Below are 22,586 nucleotides of genomic sequence, written 5' to 3'. Positions count from 1 at the left end.
AAAAGTAGTTCAAAATTTTCATGAATAAAGTGAAGGAGATAAATTGGCAGAATGCATTAAAAATTGAGTAAATGGTCAAATTTATTATAAAATTATAACACAGTACTTTTTACTGCTAAACTTTGTTGCAAGTGCATAAATTCTCGAAGTTAAATCTCTCACCTATTAAGTGCAGCTAAGGGGGGAAAAAAGAACTCAAACTAAGAAACATATTTAAAAAGCGACTATACTTTAGACTTGAAAAAATTATTGAACTTAATTAATTTTTAAAAAATAAAAAATATATATTTTGAATTTTAAAATTCTAAATCAATCTTATTTACTATACTTTAATAGTAATTGACTAAACATAAAAACATAAATAACAACAAATTTTTGTAGTAATTTTTATTTAAGATTTTGAAATTTAAAGGGCATTTTTTGGGTATTTTTTCATTTTTTGAACCAAATAAAGTATTTATATTTACTATACTTTAATGGCAATTGACTAAACATTAAAAAAAAATAACAACAAATTTTTGTAATAATTTTTATTTAAGATTTTGCAATTCAAAGGGTATTTTTTGTGATTTTTTCTTTTTTTGAACCGAATAAAGTATTTATAACTTAGACCCTTATATAAATTAATACAAGCATGTGTCTGATGTCGTATTTAATATGGCTCCAAATTACATGGCGCTGCTTCCATCAAATGACCCCTTAGACAGTTATAAAAATAATGCTCGCAATTCCATCTGATAAAACTTCGTATTCTGTTTCTTTTTTTGTTTAATTTGCGATTGGATATTATTAATAAAGCACTGTTTGTGAAATAATAAATGCATCAAATGCAGTTAAATGTTTAGATTTTAGAATTACTAAGACTTTTATCTTAATTACAAGACCTCATTTGTAATCTATCAGTAGTATAAGTGAACCACAATCTGTTGTCATCAAGTTTATTTCTTCGATCCTTACTCGTATCAAAAGAAAGGGAGCTAGTTAAAAAAGGAACTCGGCTTTTTAAAACTTACTTCTGATTCTATTTATAGAGTAGAGAAAGAAGACATTTTTTGGTGTTATTTATAAGGCACGGAGAGAAATTTTTCATATGGATATACAATTTTACTATTATTGCGTTGTCTTTGTTTGCATGAAGTATAATATATATTAAGTAGAGATAAAATTAGAAAATTATTAAATTTTAAATAAAAATTAATAAAATTTAAAGTTTTAGTAAAATATATTGAAAGTAATTTATAAATAAGCTCAAGAAAATATCTTCCTATTTCATTAATTACCTTTCTCACTTTAATTGGGTCATCCCACCTGATAAATCATACACAATCAGAGATACGCATGAATACTTCTCCCTCAGCCGGTCACTTTTGTCGTAACCCGCTTTTGTTCGCCAACTATTGTAAATCACTTGATAGTTAGGAGAGATAATAAGATAATGCAGGGCATGTTCAAAAATTTTGTATTTAAACATGGATAGATTAGAACTCAGAAGCTTTATTTTATTTTTTTTTCAACCATTTCTCCTTAATTAAAGTTGGTAGGGGTGTCTCATCATACATAAAAATCTGATTGATAAAAGATCACAAATCTCTGTTTTCTTTCTGGCAACAAAAACTCCCAAATCATCATTGCCAACTTATCAATAATCCAACCCAATTCATCCCAAATTCTAATCACGGGGTAATAACCCTTCACGTATATTAAAAGAATGGGGTTGGGGAGAAAGGGGAAGACAAGACGTGGTATAACGCCAAAGGACGCGCACATCCGATTCCCCAAATTCTTTTATTCCCTTCACTAAACTGTAGCATTACCGGAGTGACGCCCCTGTTCAATGCGCCACCACCATCTTCTTCCTTTGTTAGGGTTCCTAGGGTTGTCAGACCTGTGCCTTTCATTTTCCGAGACTTTCCGAGCTGGATTACCTCTCCTTCATCTGGCGCATCTTCATGCGCCGCTGGTTCAGCGGCTTCGTTGATTAGCTTCCCAGCTTCACCGATCCTACACTTTTGAAGAAAGTACTATTCTTTTTGGCTTTCTCTACGGTTTTTCTTTTAGCACAGGGTTGAATGATCCTCTGTGGGTTGGCTCTGTCGTTTAAGGGTTTTGGGTTTGGATGGCATTGGGGGATTTAATGTCATCTCGTTTTTCACAATCTTTGGTGGTGGTGGTTCCGAACCACTCGGACGACTGTGTGTCGTCAACACATGAAGATAGCGATTTGGGATCGCACAAAAGGGATTCTGAGGTTGCCAGCAGTAGTTATGGCAATGCTGCGGTCGCCGCCACCACCACAAGTATGGCGTATTTGCCCCAGACTGTTGTGTTATGCGAGCTACGGCATGAAGCCTTTGAGGCCTCTGTTCCCACCGGTCCCTCTGAAAGTGGGTTGGTTTCGAAATGGCGAATCAAGGACCGAGTAAGATTTTACTGTTTAGTTCAGTATACGTCTGATATATTTCTGATAGCAGTTCAGTTTGAGTGAATGACACATATAATTATTGTAATTGTTGAAAAATGGTTTAACAATTGGATAATATTAGGTTGAAAGAAAGTTAGTTAGTCAGCACTTGATTTATGACTAAAGCTTCTATCTTTTACTGGCATCTGAACCTTTGAAGGGAAGAAAGGCTACCGGAAGTTATTTGTGATTAGAGAGTATTTAATAAGGTAAAGGGGAAGTTTTATCCAGCTACTCTAAGACCAACAAGCTATATGGTTGTGAATGTTGGGCTTCAAAACAACAACAAGAGCATAAAGTGGGGGTAATAGAGACCAGGATGTCAAGATGGATGTGTGGTCATAAGATTTGTAATGAACATATATGAGAAAGCCTTGGAGTTGGAGCAGTGTTTATTGAAGAGAAAATGAAAAAATTGTTTGAGGTGGTTTGGATTGGTATGAAGGAGGCCACTGGATGCATATGTGAGGAGGGTAGATCAAGTAATATGGAGTCTTGTGAAAAAAGGTAGGGGAAGACGGAAAAGAACACGCGGTCCATGTAGCTAAAGCCAACCCCACCTAGTGAGATAATGCTTGTTGTTGTTGTTGAACCTTTTAAATGGATTGAAGCTTCTCTACACTGTTTAGGTGTTGTGACAAATTTCTCCAAGAAGGATGCTTGAATCACCTAAAGCTTAGTTACAAAAATTGCTATTTCTTCAGTTGACAAGAGAAATTTGAAAGAGTGCCTCGGACATAAACATTTTTAACTTTAAAAACAAGCAGATACGTGTCCTGTAACAGCTATTAAATTGTAACCATGAACATCTTGTTCTGTCCTATATATTGGTCGGAGTGCTGTTGTAATGAATTAAGAATTTAAGATTTTATCAACTGGGAATTATTTTGTTGGCAATTGTCCTTGTGCTCTGTTCAGCAGAAGAACTTTTGCATTTGCTTTATGCCAACATTGATTGATGCTTGCTCAACATGATAACCTGATTTAGAGTAGTGATGACAATGTAAACTGGGGTCAGTTAATGTTTTTAAGGTATTAATGGAACCTGGAAATTCCATTATGTATGTGGCATTATCTAAATAGAGGAGCTTTTTTGTCTATTTGTTATGGAAGTGACTTGTATGGACGTGGTTTCTTGTGTAAGAAATTTCAAATTCCTGTGGGAGAACATCATATCTGGTATAGTAAAACTTCCTAGCTAATGATTTTCAGTTTTGTGGAACGAACCTTGTTGATTATGTTTGTCTCTCTTGGAAGTTCTCTGCCTTTATTCTATTCATTGTAGCTAAATTCTCTTTGATATATGAATTGAATTGATGCTTGTTGTTTAATCTTTCTCACATTTTACATTTCCTGATCAGAATAGTTTGTCCTGTCTTGCATTAGTAGTTCAAAACGGTAAATGTACATATACATGATACTCCCACTGAACTTCAAGATACTGTAACATATCCTAACATTCGAATTATTACTTTTTAACTGAGATGTTCCAAAACAACTAACGAATTTTTTTGGTTGCTTGTTATGAATATTATTATAGTACTTATTAAATTATTAAATACTTCTTTAAAATTCAAAATATTTTATGTTCTTTATTTTTCATGTGTTAACTTGTTGTAATATTTCTTGTATCTGTATCTTAAACTTTTAAATTTGTTGTATCTGATGTATTGTATTGTGTCATAAAAGATTTGACTGTTTTACGTTGGTTGTCGAGAGCCTAACACAACCCTAGGCAGAGTTGTTGTAATTGTATTGTGTAATTGCATTGTGCCTGATATGCTATATTTGGGGTCGTAGAATTTGTCAATAAGAGTTTTCTTTTAACTCTTTAATATCACAATGAATGCTCCTGGAAGATGCTTATATTTTGAATCTTTTCTGAGAAGTCTGCTTTAATATAACTCCCAATTTTGTGGTGCAGATGAAGACAGGACATGTAGCTCTAGTATTATGTTTAAACATTAGTGTTGATCCACCTGATGTAATTAAGATATCTCCCTGTGCCCGAATGGAGTGCTGGATAGGTCTCTTTTTACCCTGCCAATCTTAATTTGTGTTTTATATCTTACTTCCTCTCGGTTGCGGACTAAATTTTAGCATCTCTGTGGTGATTGGCTAATGTTTGGAAAGTGTTTGGTTTCTAAATACAAGAATTTTTTTAAAACCCTTTTCTTTTGTTGTCCAGAATATTGTTAATTTTATAAGCTTTGCTGATCTATCTAGAAAAGTAATTGTCTGGTCATGAACAGTAAAGCTGATTTTGTGCGCGATTTTTTTTGAATTATAATCTTCTTAGGGTGTAATATGGATTGATTATTGATCGTTTTGTGAACATTTGTGGTCTAGATTGACTAATATCATTTTTTGAACTGTTTTCACATTTCCCCTCTTTATCATCATGTATTGTTTCATTGCTGAGAAAACTGTTTCTGAATATTAAAACTTTGCATGCTCACAATTTTAACTATAGCACATGATAATGTGAGGGAAACTGCATTATCTTAGTTGTTTAAATTAATAGGGATGGTAGCATGTGATTGTTAATGTTGAATGAGAAATGAGGTATAATATATTATTTTAAAATTGTTTCATTGCTGTAGATCCTTTTTCTATGGCAACTCAAAAAGCATTGGAATCAATTGGTAAAACTTTGAGCAGTCAATATGAAAGGTGGCAACCAAAGGTGCGGATGTATAACTGTTTTCTTTCTATCATGTTTTCTTTGAGGTTAGTCTCTAGTTAACATGTTGGCATATGAACAGGCCCGCTATAAGTGTCAACTTGATCCCACAGTGGATGAGGTCAAGAAGCTTTGCACTACATGTCGGCGATATGCGAAATCGGAAAGAGTGCTATTTCATTACAATGGACATGGTGTGCCAAAGCCTACTTCCAACGGTGAAATTTGGGTCTTCAATAAGGTCATACCTTTTGTAGTCCTTGATGTGAGATGTTTGTTTGGTTGATGAAATGGAGATCAATGGTGAAAAACTTGTGAACATGCTTAATTTCAAACAATATAAAAAATTGTAGGACATGCCATATAAATCTCTTGGCTTCATGTCGTTTAAATTATTGTTTCTTGAAATCTTCATTCAGTTTCAAAGAAAAACACAGCCAGTCACTTTATATTCTTAGTATCTTTCACATTATTGTTGAAGCCCATTCTGGCTTGTGTCAAAGACTATTTTTTTTCCCCAACCAAAAAAAAAAAAAAAATTCTGGAATGTCAGTTAGGTATTGGAATGAGTTAGCAATGTTGGTGTCAACACGTCAATACACCTAAGAATAGGTGTGTTTGTTATTTTTGAATTGCGATGTATTTTTGATTCTTTACAGTGATGATAATAAAATGGAACAGGAAAACTTATTTGGTTGTATGGTTGGTAGCCTGAATAACAGTTTATTTTAACTGACTTTCCCTAACATGATTTATAGCCTGCTTACGAGTAGGAATGAGTAAGCTAAGTTTGAAAGGATGGAAATTTAGGAATGATGATAATTTTGTTCTTTCCTTTTGTTTGAAAATTTGGAGGAAGGAAGAAAATTGGAGTTACTGCCATCTGAAATGAAAAAAGGGATTTAATGTCACGTAATCTAAAAAGGCTGGTTATCATGCTGTTGTTACTATTCGATCTTTGGTTCCGTTTAGATATTTTATCAATGGGGATAATATGTTATATGATAAATAGGCTGCCAGTAATTAAGTCCTATTTCCATGAACGAGTACTAGAGTTAACAATATTCTCAGGCAGAACATCCTTATCCTTATCCTACCAATAAGAAACCCAAATGCTGAGAATTTTAACCGAAAAGTCCTGATTTTCCTGATTTATGGATCGCTAATTATAATTTTTTTAAAAAAAAGTCCCTAGTAAATCATACTTATTGATTATCTTTCTTCTCATCCACCGTTAGACCATTTTGCAGAGTTACACACAGTATATCCCTTTACCGATTAGTGACCTTGATTCATGGCTGAGGACCCCATCAATTTATGTTTTTGACTGCTCTGCTGCTGGGAGGATTGTCAATAGTTTTATTGAGGTACTCAGCGTCATCAATGTTAACTAAAAGAAAATTACAAAAAAGAATATTGCAACTGATTTTATCACTTTGTAATTTGGACTGCCACATTGGTTGCTGGACTTGTGATTCAATAGCTTCATGAATGGAATGCTTCTAGCTCTGCTGGGTCCACAAGGGATTGTATTCTGCTTGCAGCATGTGAAGCACATGAGACTTTGCCTCAAAGTGCTGAATTCCCAGCTGACGTGTTTACTTCTTGTCTTACAACACCTATCAAGATGGCATTGCGATGGTGAAGATTTTCTCCTTATTAGTTCTTCCTTAGTTTGTGCTTATGTCTCGTTGGTGATGAAGCGCGCATTATATAATCTTGGGTGTTTTTTCTTCATATTTGAAGAAACTGTATCAGTCTGTGTGTTTGTGTGTGTTTGAAGAAAGTCTGAAAGATGGACTTGGATTGAGAGACGAGAAGGAAGTATCTTGCCAACCTCTTCGCCTCTAAAATTTTTGTGATTTATGATTCTCTCAAGTGGCATTAGAGATAATGGACCAATTAAAGCATATTGGCTCTTTCTGTGTGGTTTGTTCATTGATCGAAGATTTTGTCATTTATCTAATTTCAATTTCAAATGAATAAAAAGGGAAAATATGATGATAGGGCTATATGATTATCAAGAGAAGAAACGTCCTCTTTCTAAAGAGAAAAGTATATTCAACTGTAGTTTGTATAAGTTACTGTGGATCAACGTGACATTGCACTTATCTTTGTTCTTTATTCTTGTGTTTGTTGGGCACTTTGATGTCAGTTACTGGAGTTGGACCTTTGTGTAATTTTATCCATATGATTGTTTGTGGATGTTGACTATCAGCCGTTCAGAGGGGCTTCCATTTTGTTTTTGCACTGGATACTTTCTTTCCGTAATTTGATTTATTCAGATTCAACATTTTACGGGGGTTTGTCTTTTCATTTAATGTAAAATGCTATTTGTAACTCTGGTGTGATCTGTCTCCTAGGTTTTGCACTCGCTCATTACTTCATGAATCACTTGATTATTCACTTATAGACAAGATCCCCGGCCGGCCAAATGACCGAAAGACGCTTCTGGGTGAATTGAATTGGATCTTCACTGCAGTGACCGATACTATCGCCTGGAATGTTCTCCCTCATGGTAGGCCTTAATCATCCTCATCCCAGATGGTGTGCATTTTTGACTCACCATGTTGTGGTTGATTTATTGATTGTATTGGTATCGTGTATCATGTGCATTATTGCCCTGCAGATCTTTTCCAGAGATTGTTCAGACAAGATTTGCTTGTTGCTAGTCTTTTTCGAAACTTTCTACTTGCGGAGCGAATTATGCGATCTGCGAATTGCTCTCCTGTTTCTCACCCAATTCTGCCGCCAACCCATCAGCATCATATGTGGTACATAGGAGTTAGTTGTTAGAATATACTCCCTACGTCCCTCGTTATAAGAAACAACTACGAAAAGTGTGCGGTTCAAAATGTTAGTTAAATCTAGTTAAAAGCAATAAATGGGTAAGATATATACATATTTTTTCAGTTATACCCTTATTTGTAAAGATAGTACATGACATAATGAGTAGAAATTTATTGCAGAGAGATAACAAGTGACATAAATTTAATGGGGTTAAAATTGGAAGGACAAGTTTAAAATTTTAGATAAAGAGGATTTGTTTCTTATATTTAGGGATACTACTATGAGAGAGATTGTTTCTTTGAAAAAGGGACGGAGGGAGTATTAATTTAGGCTGACAATAGTTGTTCTCACTGTGTTATGTTGCTGCTGCAGGGATGCTTGGGACATGGCTGCTGAACTCTGCCTTTCACAACTTCCTTCATTAGTTGAGGATCCTAACGCAGAATTTCAGGTATTTTGGATTGTTTTCAGTTGTCTGAAGCAGACTAGAAGAGTTTATACCTGGAACTTGTTTTATTTAATTGTTTCTGTAATTCATGAAAACAATAAAATAATGCCTGAACCGTGATAGCTGAAGAGGTTTGGCTTTGGCTTACTTGGTGAAATATATGCCTTTTCTTTCAGCCTAGTACATTTTTCACTGAGCAGTTGACAGCATTTGAGGTATGGCTTGACCATGGTTCCGAACACAAGAAACCACCAGAGCAATTGCCTATAGTTCTTCAGGTATGGCACAAGTCTTCCTCTTGTTTTAAGTCTTTTGAACCACTGGTTTGGTTCCTTCTACTTTTGTTATGCACTTTGCATGATTTTTGCAAAATCTGTTGTCGGGCTTTGGTCCTCTGTTGGTGGATTGGATCAAGGCGTTTCTTGCTTGAAGTGGTCTCATATAGGTTGATCACTATCATGATGCTGATGATAACTAGTTTTGCCATATTTTATCAACGTTTGGCCATGTAATTCATTACTAGATCCGAAAGTAGTTATGCAATCAAGACTAATTTTGGATCCCATTTGCCATTTCAACTCTTGGAGGTGATGTATGCACTCAGAAGTTATATACTGCTTCTCAATTGGCTGGTCTTTTAATTTTAATGCGTTTCCAATTTGTATGCTCACCAATCATTTCCTTGTTCATTATAAGGTGACTACACAAATTGGTTCATATTTCTATGATTTCTCTCAAGTTTAAAATATCCTTTGAGTTTAATTTCTAGCTTATCTATTACTCTTGTTCATATTATGTGTACTTTCTGCCCTCTGGAAAATTGTTTGGCACATGGCCTTTGCATTTATTGGTCTAGCATTGTTCTTGTTTAAGGTATTGTTGAGTCAATGCCATCGATTTCGAGCTCTAGCACTCCTGGGAAGGTTCCTTGATATGGGGCCATGGGCTGTAGATCTGGTAAATATCTCATGTCTCTTTTAAATCATTTGCCCTTTTGGTTCTTGGTGTCTTATATTTCTATGATTGGTTTTGTGATGCCATAACCTGAACCCAAGTTTTCTACGTGTAGGCATTATCCGTTGGAATATTTCCTTATGTTCTAAAGTTGTTGCAAACAACAACACCAGAACTCCGTCGAATTCTTGTATTCATATGGACAAAGATACTTGCCCTCGACAAGGTACCTTTTGGAGTATCTTAACATCATGGACATGACTTACCAGTAATATGCCAAATATACTTCTGATTTCTTAAATTTAACTTTTATTTCGATTTCCCCCTACATACTGTACTTTCATAATTGCGATACCATCCATTGTCATTTAACGCCATTGCTGCATGCAAACCCTATAAGCTCTGATAAAAGTATTTTCACATTTGTGTTATCAGTCATTGATGTTATCCCTCTCGGTGCTAAACTTTGATCATTTTGGTTTTTCCACTACTTATTTTAAGCATTACCTGGTTTATGTCTATTCTTTCAACAATGCCTAATTGTTGGGCTGCAGTCGTGTCAGGTTGATTTAGTAAAGGATGGAGGACATATCTATTTTATTAAGTTTCTTGATAGCATGGAAGCATATCCTGAGCAACGTGCAATGGCTGCTTTTGTTTTGGCTGTGATTGTGGATGGGCATAGACGGGGCCAAGAAGCTTGTATAGAAGCTGGTCTAATTCATGTCTGCTTAAATCACCTCCGGAGTTCGTCTCCCAATGATTCACAAAATGAACCCCTGTTCCTACAGTGGCTTTGCCTCTGTCTGGGGAAACTTTGGGAAGACTTTACTGAGGCCCAAATAATAGGTTTGCAGGCAGATGCGCCGTCTATATATGCTTCTCTACTATCTGAACCGCAGCCAGAGGTTAAACTTCTTCATATTCAGTTGTATTCTATTCAGAATATTTATTGGGCCTGTTTGTTTAAGCATAAAAAAATTATTTTCAAATTATTTAAAAGAACGATGGCTGTTTAGCTCAACTCATAAAATCTTTAAACAACAAAGGACATAAAAAGGCACTTTTGAAGAAAGTGGCCCGTTTTGAAAGCCAATCCAAGCAGCTTACTTTGGTAAGCTGAAAACATATTTTTTCCTGGAAGGGATTATTTTAAAAAGCTTAAACAAGCAATTCAAATCTAACCAATCCCTCATGCTTAGCTTAATTAAAATCATTTTTTTAAGCTTAAACAAATGGGCAAATAATCATATAAATTATATAATTCACATTTTGAAAATCTTTCTCAGGTTAGGGCTTCTGCTGTGTTTGCACTGGGTATCCTTCTTGATGTGGGATTTGACTCTTGTAAAGGTGTTGGGGGAGATGAAGAATGTGATGATGATGAAAAAGTTAGGGTTGAGGTTACCATAGTTAAAAGTCTTCTGAGAGTTGCTTCAGATGGGAGTCCATTGGTTAGGGCAGAGGTTGCAGTTGGTAAGTTATTAAGCGCAAGAGTTTAATTGATTATTTAAACTGTTTTGAAGTTTACCTGTGTGTATTAGAAAAACGGAAAGTACCAAACATGGAACACAGTTGGTATTCTATACTAATTAATGACTTACAAAATTTGCGTGGTGTGCGTAAACTTTATGGGGGTGTCAAATTGCTGAAGTGACCCTACTAACCCCTTTTGGGTTCCTCAACTCCTATGTGCTGGGGAGGTAAGGTGCTAAAATTGGGACGAGAAAGAAGAATTATATTAAATATTATAAACAAATTTTGACTATCATAATGTAATGTCAACATATGAATGATTAACTGTAAAATTCATATGTAATATTAAATATTAAATATAAATTATGATAAAGCCATAGATTTTCAACTCCACAACCAAAAAAATGTAGCAGCCCTAATATCATGAACTTTGGTTTTGAACTTGTGTCAACTGACTTTTGTTCCAAAGGTACTTAAGTCATGGGCCTGGCTGAGGGAGCCTTGCCTCATTCACTACGATTCAAGGCCCCGTTCTGGCTTCCTGGTGCCTTAGGCATGTCTTTAACTTCACTGGCATATCTAAACCCTGCTTTCATTTCAAAGGGAAGGATACTTGACAATTCTTGGCCTTTTAACTCTAGGAACCTTTTCATTCACCTCGTCTGTTCATGAACTTTGTTGGACTGGTTAAAGTTGCTCAACTGTGGAACTCCTATGGAATTGAAATTATTTTTTCCTTACTTTTATTATTTTTTTTAAAAACTTTTCAGCTCTTGCACGCTTTGCCTTTGGGCACAACAAACACCTAAAGTCTGTTGCTGCTGCATATTGGAAACCCCAGACAAATGCTTTATTGAGCTCCTTACCGTCATTGGCTCATATTAAGGGTTCAAGTCGTAATTATGCTAGCCAAAACCAACATGTACCTCATGGCAGTATTGTTTCACCTCAGATCGGTCCGATTTTAAGGGTTGGAACTGACAATTCTTCCGTGGTTCAAGATGGACGGGTCTCTTCTAGCAGTCCTCTAGCAAATTCTGGAATTATGCGTGGGTCACCTTTGTCTGATGATTCATCTCATCATTCTGATTCAGGAATACTTGGTGATGGTTTAAGCAATGGGGTGGTTAACCACCCTGCACCAAAACCCCTAGACAATGCATTGTACTCACAATTTGCTATGTGCACTTTAGCTAAAGATCACAATGTGTATTTGCTATGTGCACTTTAGCTAAAGATCCATCTCCACGTATTGCAAAGCTAAAGATCCATCTCCACGTATTGCAAACCTCGGTCGTCGGGTGCTATCCATAATAGGCATTGAACAAGTAGTCGCAAAACCATCGAAATCTACTAATGTTCAGACTGGTGAACCAACAACATCTAGTTTTGCTGGGCTAGTTCGTTCATCTTCATGGTTTGATATGAATGGAGGTAGATGCCTTCTTTGCCTTTGTCCTTTTGCAATGAAGTTTGGTGTAGCTTCCCTCTATGTTGCACCAGTTTAATTTTTTGTGATTAGTTTTTCCACTGTGTCATTGGCCTTCTTGTTTCTATTGCATGCTGTTTTGGCAGGTCACTTGCCTCTAACTTTCAGAACTCCTCCAGTCAGTCCTCCTCGCCCAAGCTACTTAACTGGAATGCGAAGAGTGTACTCTCTAGAGTTCAGGCCACACTTGATAAATTCTCCTGATTCTGGTTTAGCGGATCCACTTTTGGGTTCTGGTGGAAGCTCTGGGCCTTCAGATCGTAGTTTTCTTCCACAATCAACTATATATAAATGGAGTTGTGGGCACTTCTCCAAGCCACTCTTAACTGCTGCAGATGACAGTGATGAATTATTGGCTAGAAGAGAAGAGAGAGAAAATTTGGTATTGGAGCACATATCAAAATGCCAGCACTCTGGTTTGTGTTGTATTTATATTCTTCCGTGGTTCAAGATGGACGGGTCTCTTCTAGCAGTCCTCTAGCAAATTCTGGAATTATGCGTGGGTCACCTTTGTCTGATGATTCATCTCATCATTCTGATTCAGGAATACTTGGTGATGGTTTAAGCAATGGGGTGGTTAACCACCCTGCACCAAAACCCCTAGACAATGCATTGTACTCACAATGTGTATTTGCTATGTGCACTTTAGCTAAAGATCCATCTCCACGTATTGCAAACCTCGGTCGTCGGGTGCTATCCATAATAGGCATTGAACAAGTAGTCGCAAAACCATCGAAATCTACTAATGTTCAGACTGGTGAACCAACAACATCTAGTTTTGCTGGGCTAGTTCGTTCATCTTCATGGTTTGATATGAATGGAGGTAGATGCCTTCTTTGCCTTTGTCCTTTTGCAATGAAGTTTGGTGTAGCTTCCCTCTATGTTGCACCAGTTTAATTTTTTGTGATTAGTTTTTCCACTGTGTCATTGGCCTTCTTGTTTCTATTGCATGCTGTTTTGGCAGGTCACTTGCCTCTAACTTTCAGAACTCCTCCAGTCAGTCCTCCTCGCCCAAGCTACTTAACTGGAATGCGAAGAGTGTACTCTCTAGAGTTCAGGCCACACTTGATAAATTCTCCTGATTCTGGTTTAGCGGATCCACTTTTGGGTTCTGGTGGAAGCTCTGGGCCTTCAGATCGTCGTAGTTTTCTTCCACAATCAACTATATATAAATGGAGTTGTGGGCACTTCTCCAAGCCACTCTTAACTGCTGCAGATGACAGTGATGAATTATTGGCTAGAAGAGAAGAGAGAGAAAATTTGGTATTGGAGCACATATCAAAATGCCAGCACTCTGGTTTGTGTTGTATTTATATATCTTAATTCCATTGACTAATTAATCTTAATACCTTAAATTGATTATATAATCCATTCTGTTCTGTTCAGCTGTCAGGAAGTTAACGAATCCACTTGCCAAATGGGATATAAAGGGTATTCAAAAAACATTACTACAGCCTTTCTCTCCAATAGTAATAGCTGCTGATGAAAACGAACGGGTCAGGTATACAAATTTCATTGATTTTTCCGTTGGCCAAGGGGAGACTGATATCATGATGCCATCTTGCTCAGAAAAAGTTTACGATTATGATTGGAATTTTTTGGGGCGTAATAGTTAGGGCAGTGTCCAGAGTCATTATAGCCGTTAGCTGGAAAGGGCTAAAAGTGTATAATACTGACTAATAAATATTATGGGCATTAAAAATGTATAAAAATCCCAGTTTTATGTTATGGTATTAATCAAGAACATAGAGTTCGACCCGCAAATAAATGGAAGCGTGTGCTACAAAGTGATCAAAATAACCTTCTTTCCAAACTGTGAACAGAATTAGGAATGGGAATACCAATTATTTGAATGATCTAGTTGAATTATGAGTCATTTACAACATCAAGTTTAAAAATTGGTTAAAAGTTGTGGTTCATAAAAGAACACAATTTTTCGTTTTGAAAGATTAAATTATGCATGAGACTTGCTTGTTTACGCTCCTTATAAATTAGACGGTGACTAAAGTAGCATGAGAATAGAATCTGTTAGGTGGCAGGATGTTGGCTTTGCAAATAGGGCCAATTGATGGACATTAAAGTAGCGCCATATGTCCAAGTCCCACAGGGAGCAGTGTGGGATGCTCTATGGGGTGTTCAAGTTGTTTGGTTCTCCCATCTCAATAACTACCTTATGTGGGAGAGTTACTTGATTATCCATCAAAATCATAGTCCAATAATTGTGTAAATAAAAAATGACATTAAAGGGTACATCTTTTAGCATTCACTTGTCATGGTACAATGGACTCTGGCTGATACTATATAGACAGAATCTGAGGATCGAAGAGTCATATGTAATTTAAAAGTTTAGGGTTCATGGGGGTGGGGCTGCAAGAGAGAATTGAGAGAGAATTGAGTAAAATAATACTATTCTCATTCGGGCTGCCAAGAACCCATGCGTCCTGAGGCTGGGTGGTTTCTTGCATGACAGAATAGTGTGAGCTACTGCACAATTTATACCAATCCGATCATGACTGGTGGCCTGATTTCTATATTCTATTATTTCATTAGTTACCCTTAAGTAGCTAAACAAATGCATGGCATTCCTATTTTAATTTTGTAGAAAATAGGAATTCATTTTATTGACTGGCATACAGACTAATCTTCTAGTCGTGATGAATTTAATTGCTATTGTGTTTAGTTATGCAATTTTGATTATTACTGTTGACAAATGTTCCTTGAATATTTCTGCAGAGTATGGAATTATGAAGAAGCAGCGCTTCTGAATAGTTTTGATAATCACGATTTTCCTGACAAAGGAATTTGTAAGCTCTGCCTAGTTAATGAGCTTGACGACAGCTTGCTTCTGGCTGCTTCATGTATTCTCCATTTCTGTTTTTTGACCTTTTCCGCTTTTTTTGGTTGCATAAATATGTTGACCTCTCAATTTGATTCACTCGTTATGATGCAGCTGATGGAAATATTCGAATTTGGAAAGATTATACTTTGAAGGGTAAACAAAAGCTTGTCACTGCTTTTTCCTCAATCCAGGGTCATAAGCCTGGTGTTCTGGGTCTGAATGCTGTTGTTGATTGGCAACAACAAAGTGGTTATCTGGTATACAGTTCTCTATGAACTTCTTGGGGTTGTGGAGCATCTTCTGTACTCCAATGTATCTGTATTTCTGACTACGTTTTTGTTGTGATGATCCCTTTGATGATCTTATTCCTTGTTATTTCACTAGTATGCTTCAGGTGAGATATCGTCTGTTATGCATTGGGATTTGGATAAAGAGCAGCTCGTTAATCCTATACCTTCATCATCAGAGTGTAGCATTTCAGCTTTGGTAAGCCTCAGTCTTTTTATATTTCTTGGCTATATTTATGTGAACTATCTTGGCATGGAAACTCTGCGGCTGATTGCATGTGAAGCATGGACAAAGTTGATGTTTCCAGACAGATGGGTTGTACAATCCACCTGGAAGTATTAATCTGGAAATTAGCATCACTTTGTAGATAACTCCCCCAATATCTGTTTTCTGGAAAAATCCGTTACATGGTTTCCTATTTTAGGCTGCATCCAATCTTCCAAATTGTGTGCTGTAGTCATCGAATTCCTAACCCATGCTAATGCAGTACCTCGCCAGAAGCAAATTCTTCCTATTGTGGTCATTTTACTTGGGTCTCCTTTTCATAATGTCTAAGAACTATTAAAAAATAAGAACTCTATGAAACAGCTAGTTAACTATTGGTTTAACATATGGATGGCAATCTGATCTTCCATCACTGGTCCATTAAACGCCCTATTTGGTTCAACTAAGAGATAAGCCCTCAGGCATGCACCATATTGACAAATTTAGGATCCAAAGTTTAATAGATGTGGCTCTGGACCAATCTAACAAATCACAGATATCTTGTGGAGCCATTCACTTCCGTCATTACACATACACAAATGCACATATACAAGCATATGTAGACACGCACATCCATACTTGGATGCGCATGCTCACACATGTAGAGGCACATATGCGTCAAATGTACATTAGCACATCCATGCATGAGAACATACATGGGCACGTTTCTGTAATTCACGCTGCACATGCATGTGTGCCTGAACATACATGGCCACATTTATGTAATTCACGCTGCACATGCATGTGTGCCTACTGATATATATGAGAACGCATATGTATGTGTAACACACGTGTGAATATATACCACTGCAGATATAGTCACATTTGTATAAGCCCACAGGCAAGCACGCATATTGGCACATTGGCATAATTTACAAATACATAACTCGTATGGGTGTGTGAACATATATGGGCATCGATGTATTTATGTGTGCATGCATTTTTTTTCAGCCTTTATCCATAAAGTCGAGAGGAATAACCAAGGTGCTGCTTTGAAGTACAAGTATATTTTTCCAAGAAAACATCAACTTAAATCTACACTATAGATTATTAGAATTTGCATTTTAATGTAATTTTTAAATAATGGTGAATCAGATGTATCGTATCCTTATCCAAATTCTATGTTGATTTATTTTAATTAACCACTGTATGTTCTCATAGTTGACTTATCTCTCATTACTGGTTATAATTTGTCTTATAAACTCTGATGCCACTTGAGGTTTCCTTTCCAGATCTGAAAACTAAGCTTGTTACAATATCCTGAATCAACTTGTTCTTTTCCATCAAACCTTTGAACAGATCACGTTGTCTTTATTCCTTTATCTTCCAGTTTTATTTTGTACCATGTGTTATGCTGATTACACATCTAAATCCTGTTTCACTGATATATCATACATTATGTTCAGGCTGCATCTCAAGTTCATGGGGGACAATTTGCAGCTGGATTTGTTGATGGTTCTGTAAGACTCTATGATGTCAGGACACCGGAAATGTAAGCTTCTCAGATTAATGAATTTCTCCTTTCATGATTGTTGGCTTCTGTTTTATAATACTTTCTCTATGGTTAGGTGTATCTTGATACTTAGACCTGTCCTTTTCAGTTAGTCCTAGAATGATGTATATACAAGCCACTTGTTGCCTCACTAATCTTTGTTGCTGTAAAATGATGTTCTTAGGGTTGTCTGTGAATTACGGCCCCACACACAACGAGTAGAAAAGGTTGTGGGGATCAGCTTTCAACCTGGACTAGATCCAGGAAAGGTAAGAGGAATATCTTGCTGGTTGCATGCCTTTGTCTATAATTTGTAAATCTTGCTACACTTTTTGGGGAATAATGGCCCGCAATATATTTATTTTGATTTAACATGGAGAGATGAAATCATATGGCATGTTTTTCCCTTCAGATTGTCAGTGCTTCTCAGGCAGGGGATATACAATTCCTTGATATCAGAAATCAGACAGATGCCTATCTCACTATTGATGCTCACAGGGGCTCACTTACAGCTTTAGCAGTGCATAGACATGCTCCGATTATAGCCAGTGGTTCAGCCAAACAAATCATCAAAGTCTTTAGCCTGGAGGGTGACCAACTAGGCTGTATTAGATATTATCCAACCTTGATGGCCAGAAAATTGGTTCCGTCAGCTGTCTCAGTTTTCATCCATACCAAGTATTGCTGGCCGCTGGTGATGCAGATGCTTGTGTTAGCATCTATGCTGATGAGAACACCCAAGCAAGATGAATCAACATATCGCCCATGATATCATATTTTTTGGTTCTCTCTTCTCTGCGTAGTTGCAACAAAGTACAAACATGATATCAGGAGCACCATACACACGGTTGAATCATCGTGCTATGCTGCTGCACCCGTCAGCTGTGAATACATCTGGAAATATTGGGTAGGATGCACTCTACTGATCGTCTATGGAATTTATTCATTAGCCTCCGTGGGAGCCAGCTGCACTCGGTCCTGAAGAAAAATCCTGAATATTGGTTGGAGGCTTTGGCAAATAATGTCATTTTCTTTGTGTAAATATCCCCTATTGTTTTGCCTTTCTGCTGTGTGATGTTCGCACTCTTGCCCATTGTGTATATTTATTTAGGTGAAATCATAAGCTCGTGCCGCTGATAGGTGTGATTGTCTCCTGAAATGTGGGGCTTATCCACTCATGATTGTAATTTATGTTGAATTCGATTCTTGTTTCTGCTAACATGTAATTAAATTTAAGCTTGTGTCTATTTGCTTTTCTTCAATTAACTAGCATCAATTATAACTCACAAAGCATCTTGAAAATCACTATTACAAAAATGTTTATTTGAAACTATTTAACATGCAAACAACATAAAATTTGACACTATTGTAATCTTTAATTAAAATTGGAATATGCTCATTGTTATAATAATGTCAATTTAAAGCTATTTAATATGCCTCTAATTAACACTAAAACTAACACTTTGTTACCTTCAATTAAAAAAGAACATGCCCTTGCAAATGCAAAATACGGGGGGGAGCAAAACGTGAAAATGGAAAATAACAGTTAAAAAATAAAACGACAGTATTATTGATTTCATTCCAATAAACTAATTTTGTATCTTAATTTTTTCATAAAATCATTTACTTCTTTTTATATATTATCCTTTAGGTTCTTTAACTAACTTGGGTAAATAAAATAGTCAAATAAATTGATTAATTATAGCAAATTGTGACATGATTACTTGAAAACATTTTAAAGTAATATTAGATTATAAATTAGGTAAATTATTTTAAGAGAAAATAATAACCAGAACAGGAAAAAGTGAATCAAAATTTTATATTTAAAACCATATATATTCTTTAACTAATATTTATATTAGGGACAAGAGTCATTTTTTCTGCATATAAAGACAAAGGCCTCCTTTTATTTTTTTGGCCCAACGAAAAGCGCATCCTGAAAAATTAACATTTTAAATATTTTGTCAAGTAACTTGTATTAATAATCCTAAAAAACTTGTAAATGATAATTTAGAGTAATATGTTGTTTTAACTTCTTTTTTTTTGTTTTTAAACCTTCTTGGGGATAATGGTTCGCTTTAACTTGACAATATTTCAACAAGAAATAGCTAACCTTTTGCCTTGACTGTATTATTAGAAATATCAACGCAAGCAAGACACAAACTCGAAAATTCTAGAACTCTTTCCGTTCACCGCTTCCAAAGGATGAAAACCACGGTCATGTTAATAAATGAAATAAAATAAAACAAAACACAACGCTACAAATCCCCCGAACAGCTAACGATCGATCAAGAGGAAAGTCAACATGTAATCGCTTTGGCTAGAGTAACACTTGCTTCAGATGTAGACACCGTGACTAGCTGGTCGATCCACTTTGCTCACCTGTATTACTTCTATCGCCACTGCAACAGAAGAAGTGCGGAAGCTTCACACGGCCACAACTTCTGCAAAGGAATTTACATTAATCACCGCTGACTCAGAAAAAACACACATGCACTTGAAACTAATGAGAATTGGAAGACACGTTAGATCTCAACTCACATTCTCAGTCAAACATATATAAGAGTTATTTTCATTCTTCTGTACCTCATTTCACCCTTAAGCCTACCCCACAGAGTTTTCACAAGCACTATGGCTGTCTCAGTAAAACTTATTCTGGCCATTCAAGGAGAATAGTACACAATATGATTTTGTGTGAATTTGTAGCAATTTACTGGTTCCCGTATTATTAGCAGCTGTCAGTTATCAATGCATTTTTGTTTTATGTTCCAATCTTAAGCTAGATCTATATCATGTGAGAGAAGTCATTGGCACTGGGCAGGGAGAAAAAACTGGAGTACGATGGTAAAGTTTTGCTTTTTATCCTGTTATGGTGTTGATTTGTTGATGGCTTGCGTTTGGTTTGAAGAGAGAAATCGATTTTCGTCCCTTTGTGCTTGTATGCTTATAGGTTAGAATTAAAACAAGTTGCATTCACTTGCTAAATTGCACAAAGCAAGCATAAATTTCACTCCACATTTTTCTGACTCTCCTTTTCATCTGCCTATTTCCAGCATAACCGAGCACTCCCTTAAATTATGATATAAGCAAGATTATGTAATGTGCATGAAGCAAGACACCGCAATGAAACGAACTTTAAAACCACATTAAAAGAACATAAAGACTCCACAAAATTTGATGATGAAAACGCCCAAATATTTCCTATACGTGAGAATTTACACACAGAATGGTAACCATAGCTCAGATAGCATTATTCAGAAAGAAACTAGAGCTTACCTGCATCGGACTATCACAGGGATAGGTTTCAAAGCTTTTGGTCCATTTCTTATTCCTCTTTTATGGCGAGAGACCTACATCAGATATAAAGCCATTGAAAAAAACAGAATCAACTCCAAAAATGAAATAATAGAACAATATGCAATATACTACTTGTTCTTTAATATAAGAACTAGATAACTATTTACAGATATTAAGAAAATTAGTTGAGTTAGTTATTTGTAAGAAATTGATGTTCTTTTCTCCTAAAATACCCTCATCAATTATGTGCATTCTTGATTAACCTCTTTAATGTGTGCAATCACTATGGGGATTATTCGGAACAAAATGGATAAATATTGAAAACAAAACAGATCGAGGTCTTATATTTAGGACCAAACTAAATTTTCAATTAGCCCTGATCTTATACTTCCTCTAGTTACGAGGTCTTATAATTAGAAACGGAGGTAATATTAAAGATAGGATTAGGAGGTAATAATAAGACACTAGAATCAATCATTCAGAATATAACATTTCCATAATATATCGATTGATACGGCACACATTAAAATCAATTGACAGAAAGAAAGGGAGCTTGAAATGAATGAAGCTCCCATTAAGAGCAATAAATGGTAGATGAAAGATAAGTTAACACAGCACCTTCTTTTTTGGGACAGCCATGAGCTCCATAGAGTCCCCAAAGAGAAGCTGGGAAAGCTAAACTCAGGCAAAGCGAAACGGCGTGATGTAGCCCCGTAGAAAATGCTCCCCGATAAAGGTGCAGGATGAAGGTTGGAATGCATCCACCTTTTGATTCCTAACATGTTAGCCATTCTCCCTCCAGCGTTCCCAAGCAATTTAAGTCTCGTGGCCATTGCTTTTGTCAAGTACCACCAAGAGGCCTTCGGAAGACGAAAGAAAAATGTAATTTTTATAACAAAACCACAAAAAAATTGACGATAATATCTGCGGAATTGGAAAGAGGAATATAGACGAAACACTTCGACTAGTGAAGAATATTATCAGTGGAAGTAAAGTGAGCAGGAAATGGATTGAAAGAATGAAAAATTGGAGATGGATAGAGAATGTGAGAGAGAGAGAGAGAGAGAGTGAGGAAAGCAACTGAATAAGCGAAGGGAAGAAGAGACACACAGAGGCTATGATTTCGAAAAGAAATTTAGAGAGCAAGACCGGAGCAAGCAAGTGGTAGAAGAACCAGACACAGTGGGAGCAGTTGAAATTTCTCCAAATTGAAAGTACAAACATAATCCCTAAGTTGATATATAAGCCATCAGTTCTAATAATGGGGCGGAATAAGAAAATAATAACTTACAATAAGAAAGGATGAAGTATGCAGCAGAAAGGGCCACTCGACGTCGACGGTGCTGCGGAGGCGTTGCTTCCAGATTGATTTCTGATCGACTTCAAGGGGCAGCTGCTGCTGCCTCCCAAACGCTCCGTATTGATCCTCTCCCCAAAACTAAACAAAAAAAAAAAGAAGGGAAAAAGCCTGATTTTATTAGTTTATTTATTTATTCTTTTGCCAACCCGATTTGATTAATTTATTTATGAACTAGACTTTTTTCAAAAAAGAAAGAAAAAACTTGGATGAAGTCTTTCAGTATAAATAACAGTTTTGTAAATTTTATGATAAAATGTACTTAATTCTTATGATTTTTTTTTACATTAAAAAAAAAAGGCAACACTAAAGGATCAACGATATAAGTTGCCTTTATTAATGCTTGAATGTTTCCCATTTACATTTCATTGACTTCAATTAAATATTTAAATACTTTTATTTCAGATAGTTTGGTCATAATTTTCCCCCGTTCAAATCTCAACTTCGGATGCTAGCTTGTTTATAGTTATTTGAGAATGCAGTTCATCAGGCATTAAGTTCATTTGAGATGTTCATTAACTGAGTATTCACCGTCTCTACTTCTCAGCCATGCTTCCTTATCATCAGATTTGACCACTGCTAATCTAATATCCTCTTCCTCCAACCACCTTCCCTTCCAAATCCCATCTGCGAAGATGAAATCACACACCACCAATTTCTTCATCTCTTAACTTGATGCTCTAGCTTTAAGGCCAGACGCCTCAGCCAATGGTATCCACCTATCTGTGAATATCGTCACTCATCTAAA

At 36.1% G+C, this 22,586-nt stretch overlaps 1 protein-coding gene and 1 pseudogene across 1 annotated transcript; one reads left to right on the top strand and one right to left on the bottom strand.

Annotated features, from left to right (window-relative positions):
* The first annotated feature begins 1,727 nt into the window (after positions 1–1,727).
* On the top strand, positions 1,728–18,446 carry LOC114722575 (regulatory-associated protein of TOR 1-like). Its single transcript, XM_028908638.1, is given in 25 exon segments — positions 1,728–2,419; positions 4,386–4,488; positions 5,065–5,147; positions 5,227–5,385; positions 6,395–6,511; positions 6,628–6,785; positions 7,508–7,662; positions 7,774–7,918; positions 8,307–8,385; positions 8,559–8,660; positions 9,256–9,339; positions 9,452–9,562; positions 9,891–10,244; positions 10,626–10,812; positions 11,583–11,806; positions 12,746–13,124; positions 13,266–13,598; positions 13,688–13,802; positions 15,035–15,159; positions 15,252–15,397; positions 15,525–15,626; positions 17,099–17,184; positions 17,369–17,453; positions 17,597–17,810; positions 17,813–18,446. Coding segments are annotated over 25 exon segments (4,071 nt in total). The 5' UTR covers positions 1,728–2,116; the 3' UTR covers positions 17,935–18,446.
* A 1,030-nt stretch (positions 18,447–19,476) lies between these two features.
* LOC114722669 (uncharacterized) lies at positions 19,477–21,908 on the bottom strand (annotated as a pseudogene).
* Positions 21,909–22,586: the final 678 nt, after the last annotated feature.

Source organism: Neltuma alba, unplaced genomic scaffold (assembly GCF_004799145.2).
Source record: "Neltuma alba isolate B1F8T4 unplaced genomic scaffold, ASM479914v2 tig00012097_pilon, whole genome shotgun sequence".
Lineage (NCBI taxonomy): Eukaryota > Viridiplantae > Streptophyta > Magnoliopsida > Fabales > Fabaceae > Neltuma > Neltuma alba.
This window is presented reverse-complemented; position numbering and strand designations above follow the sequence as displayed.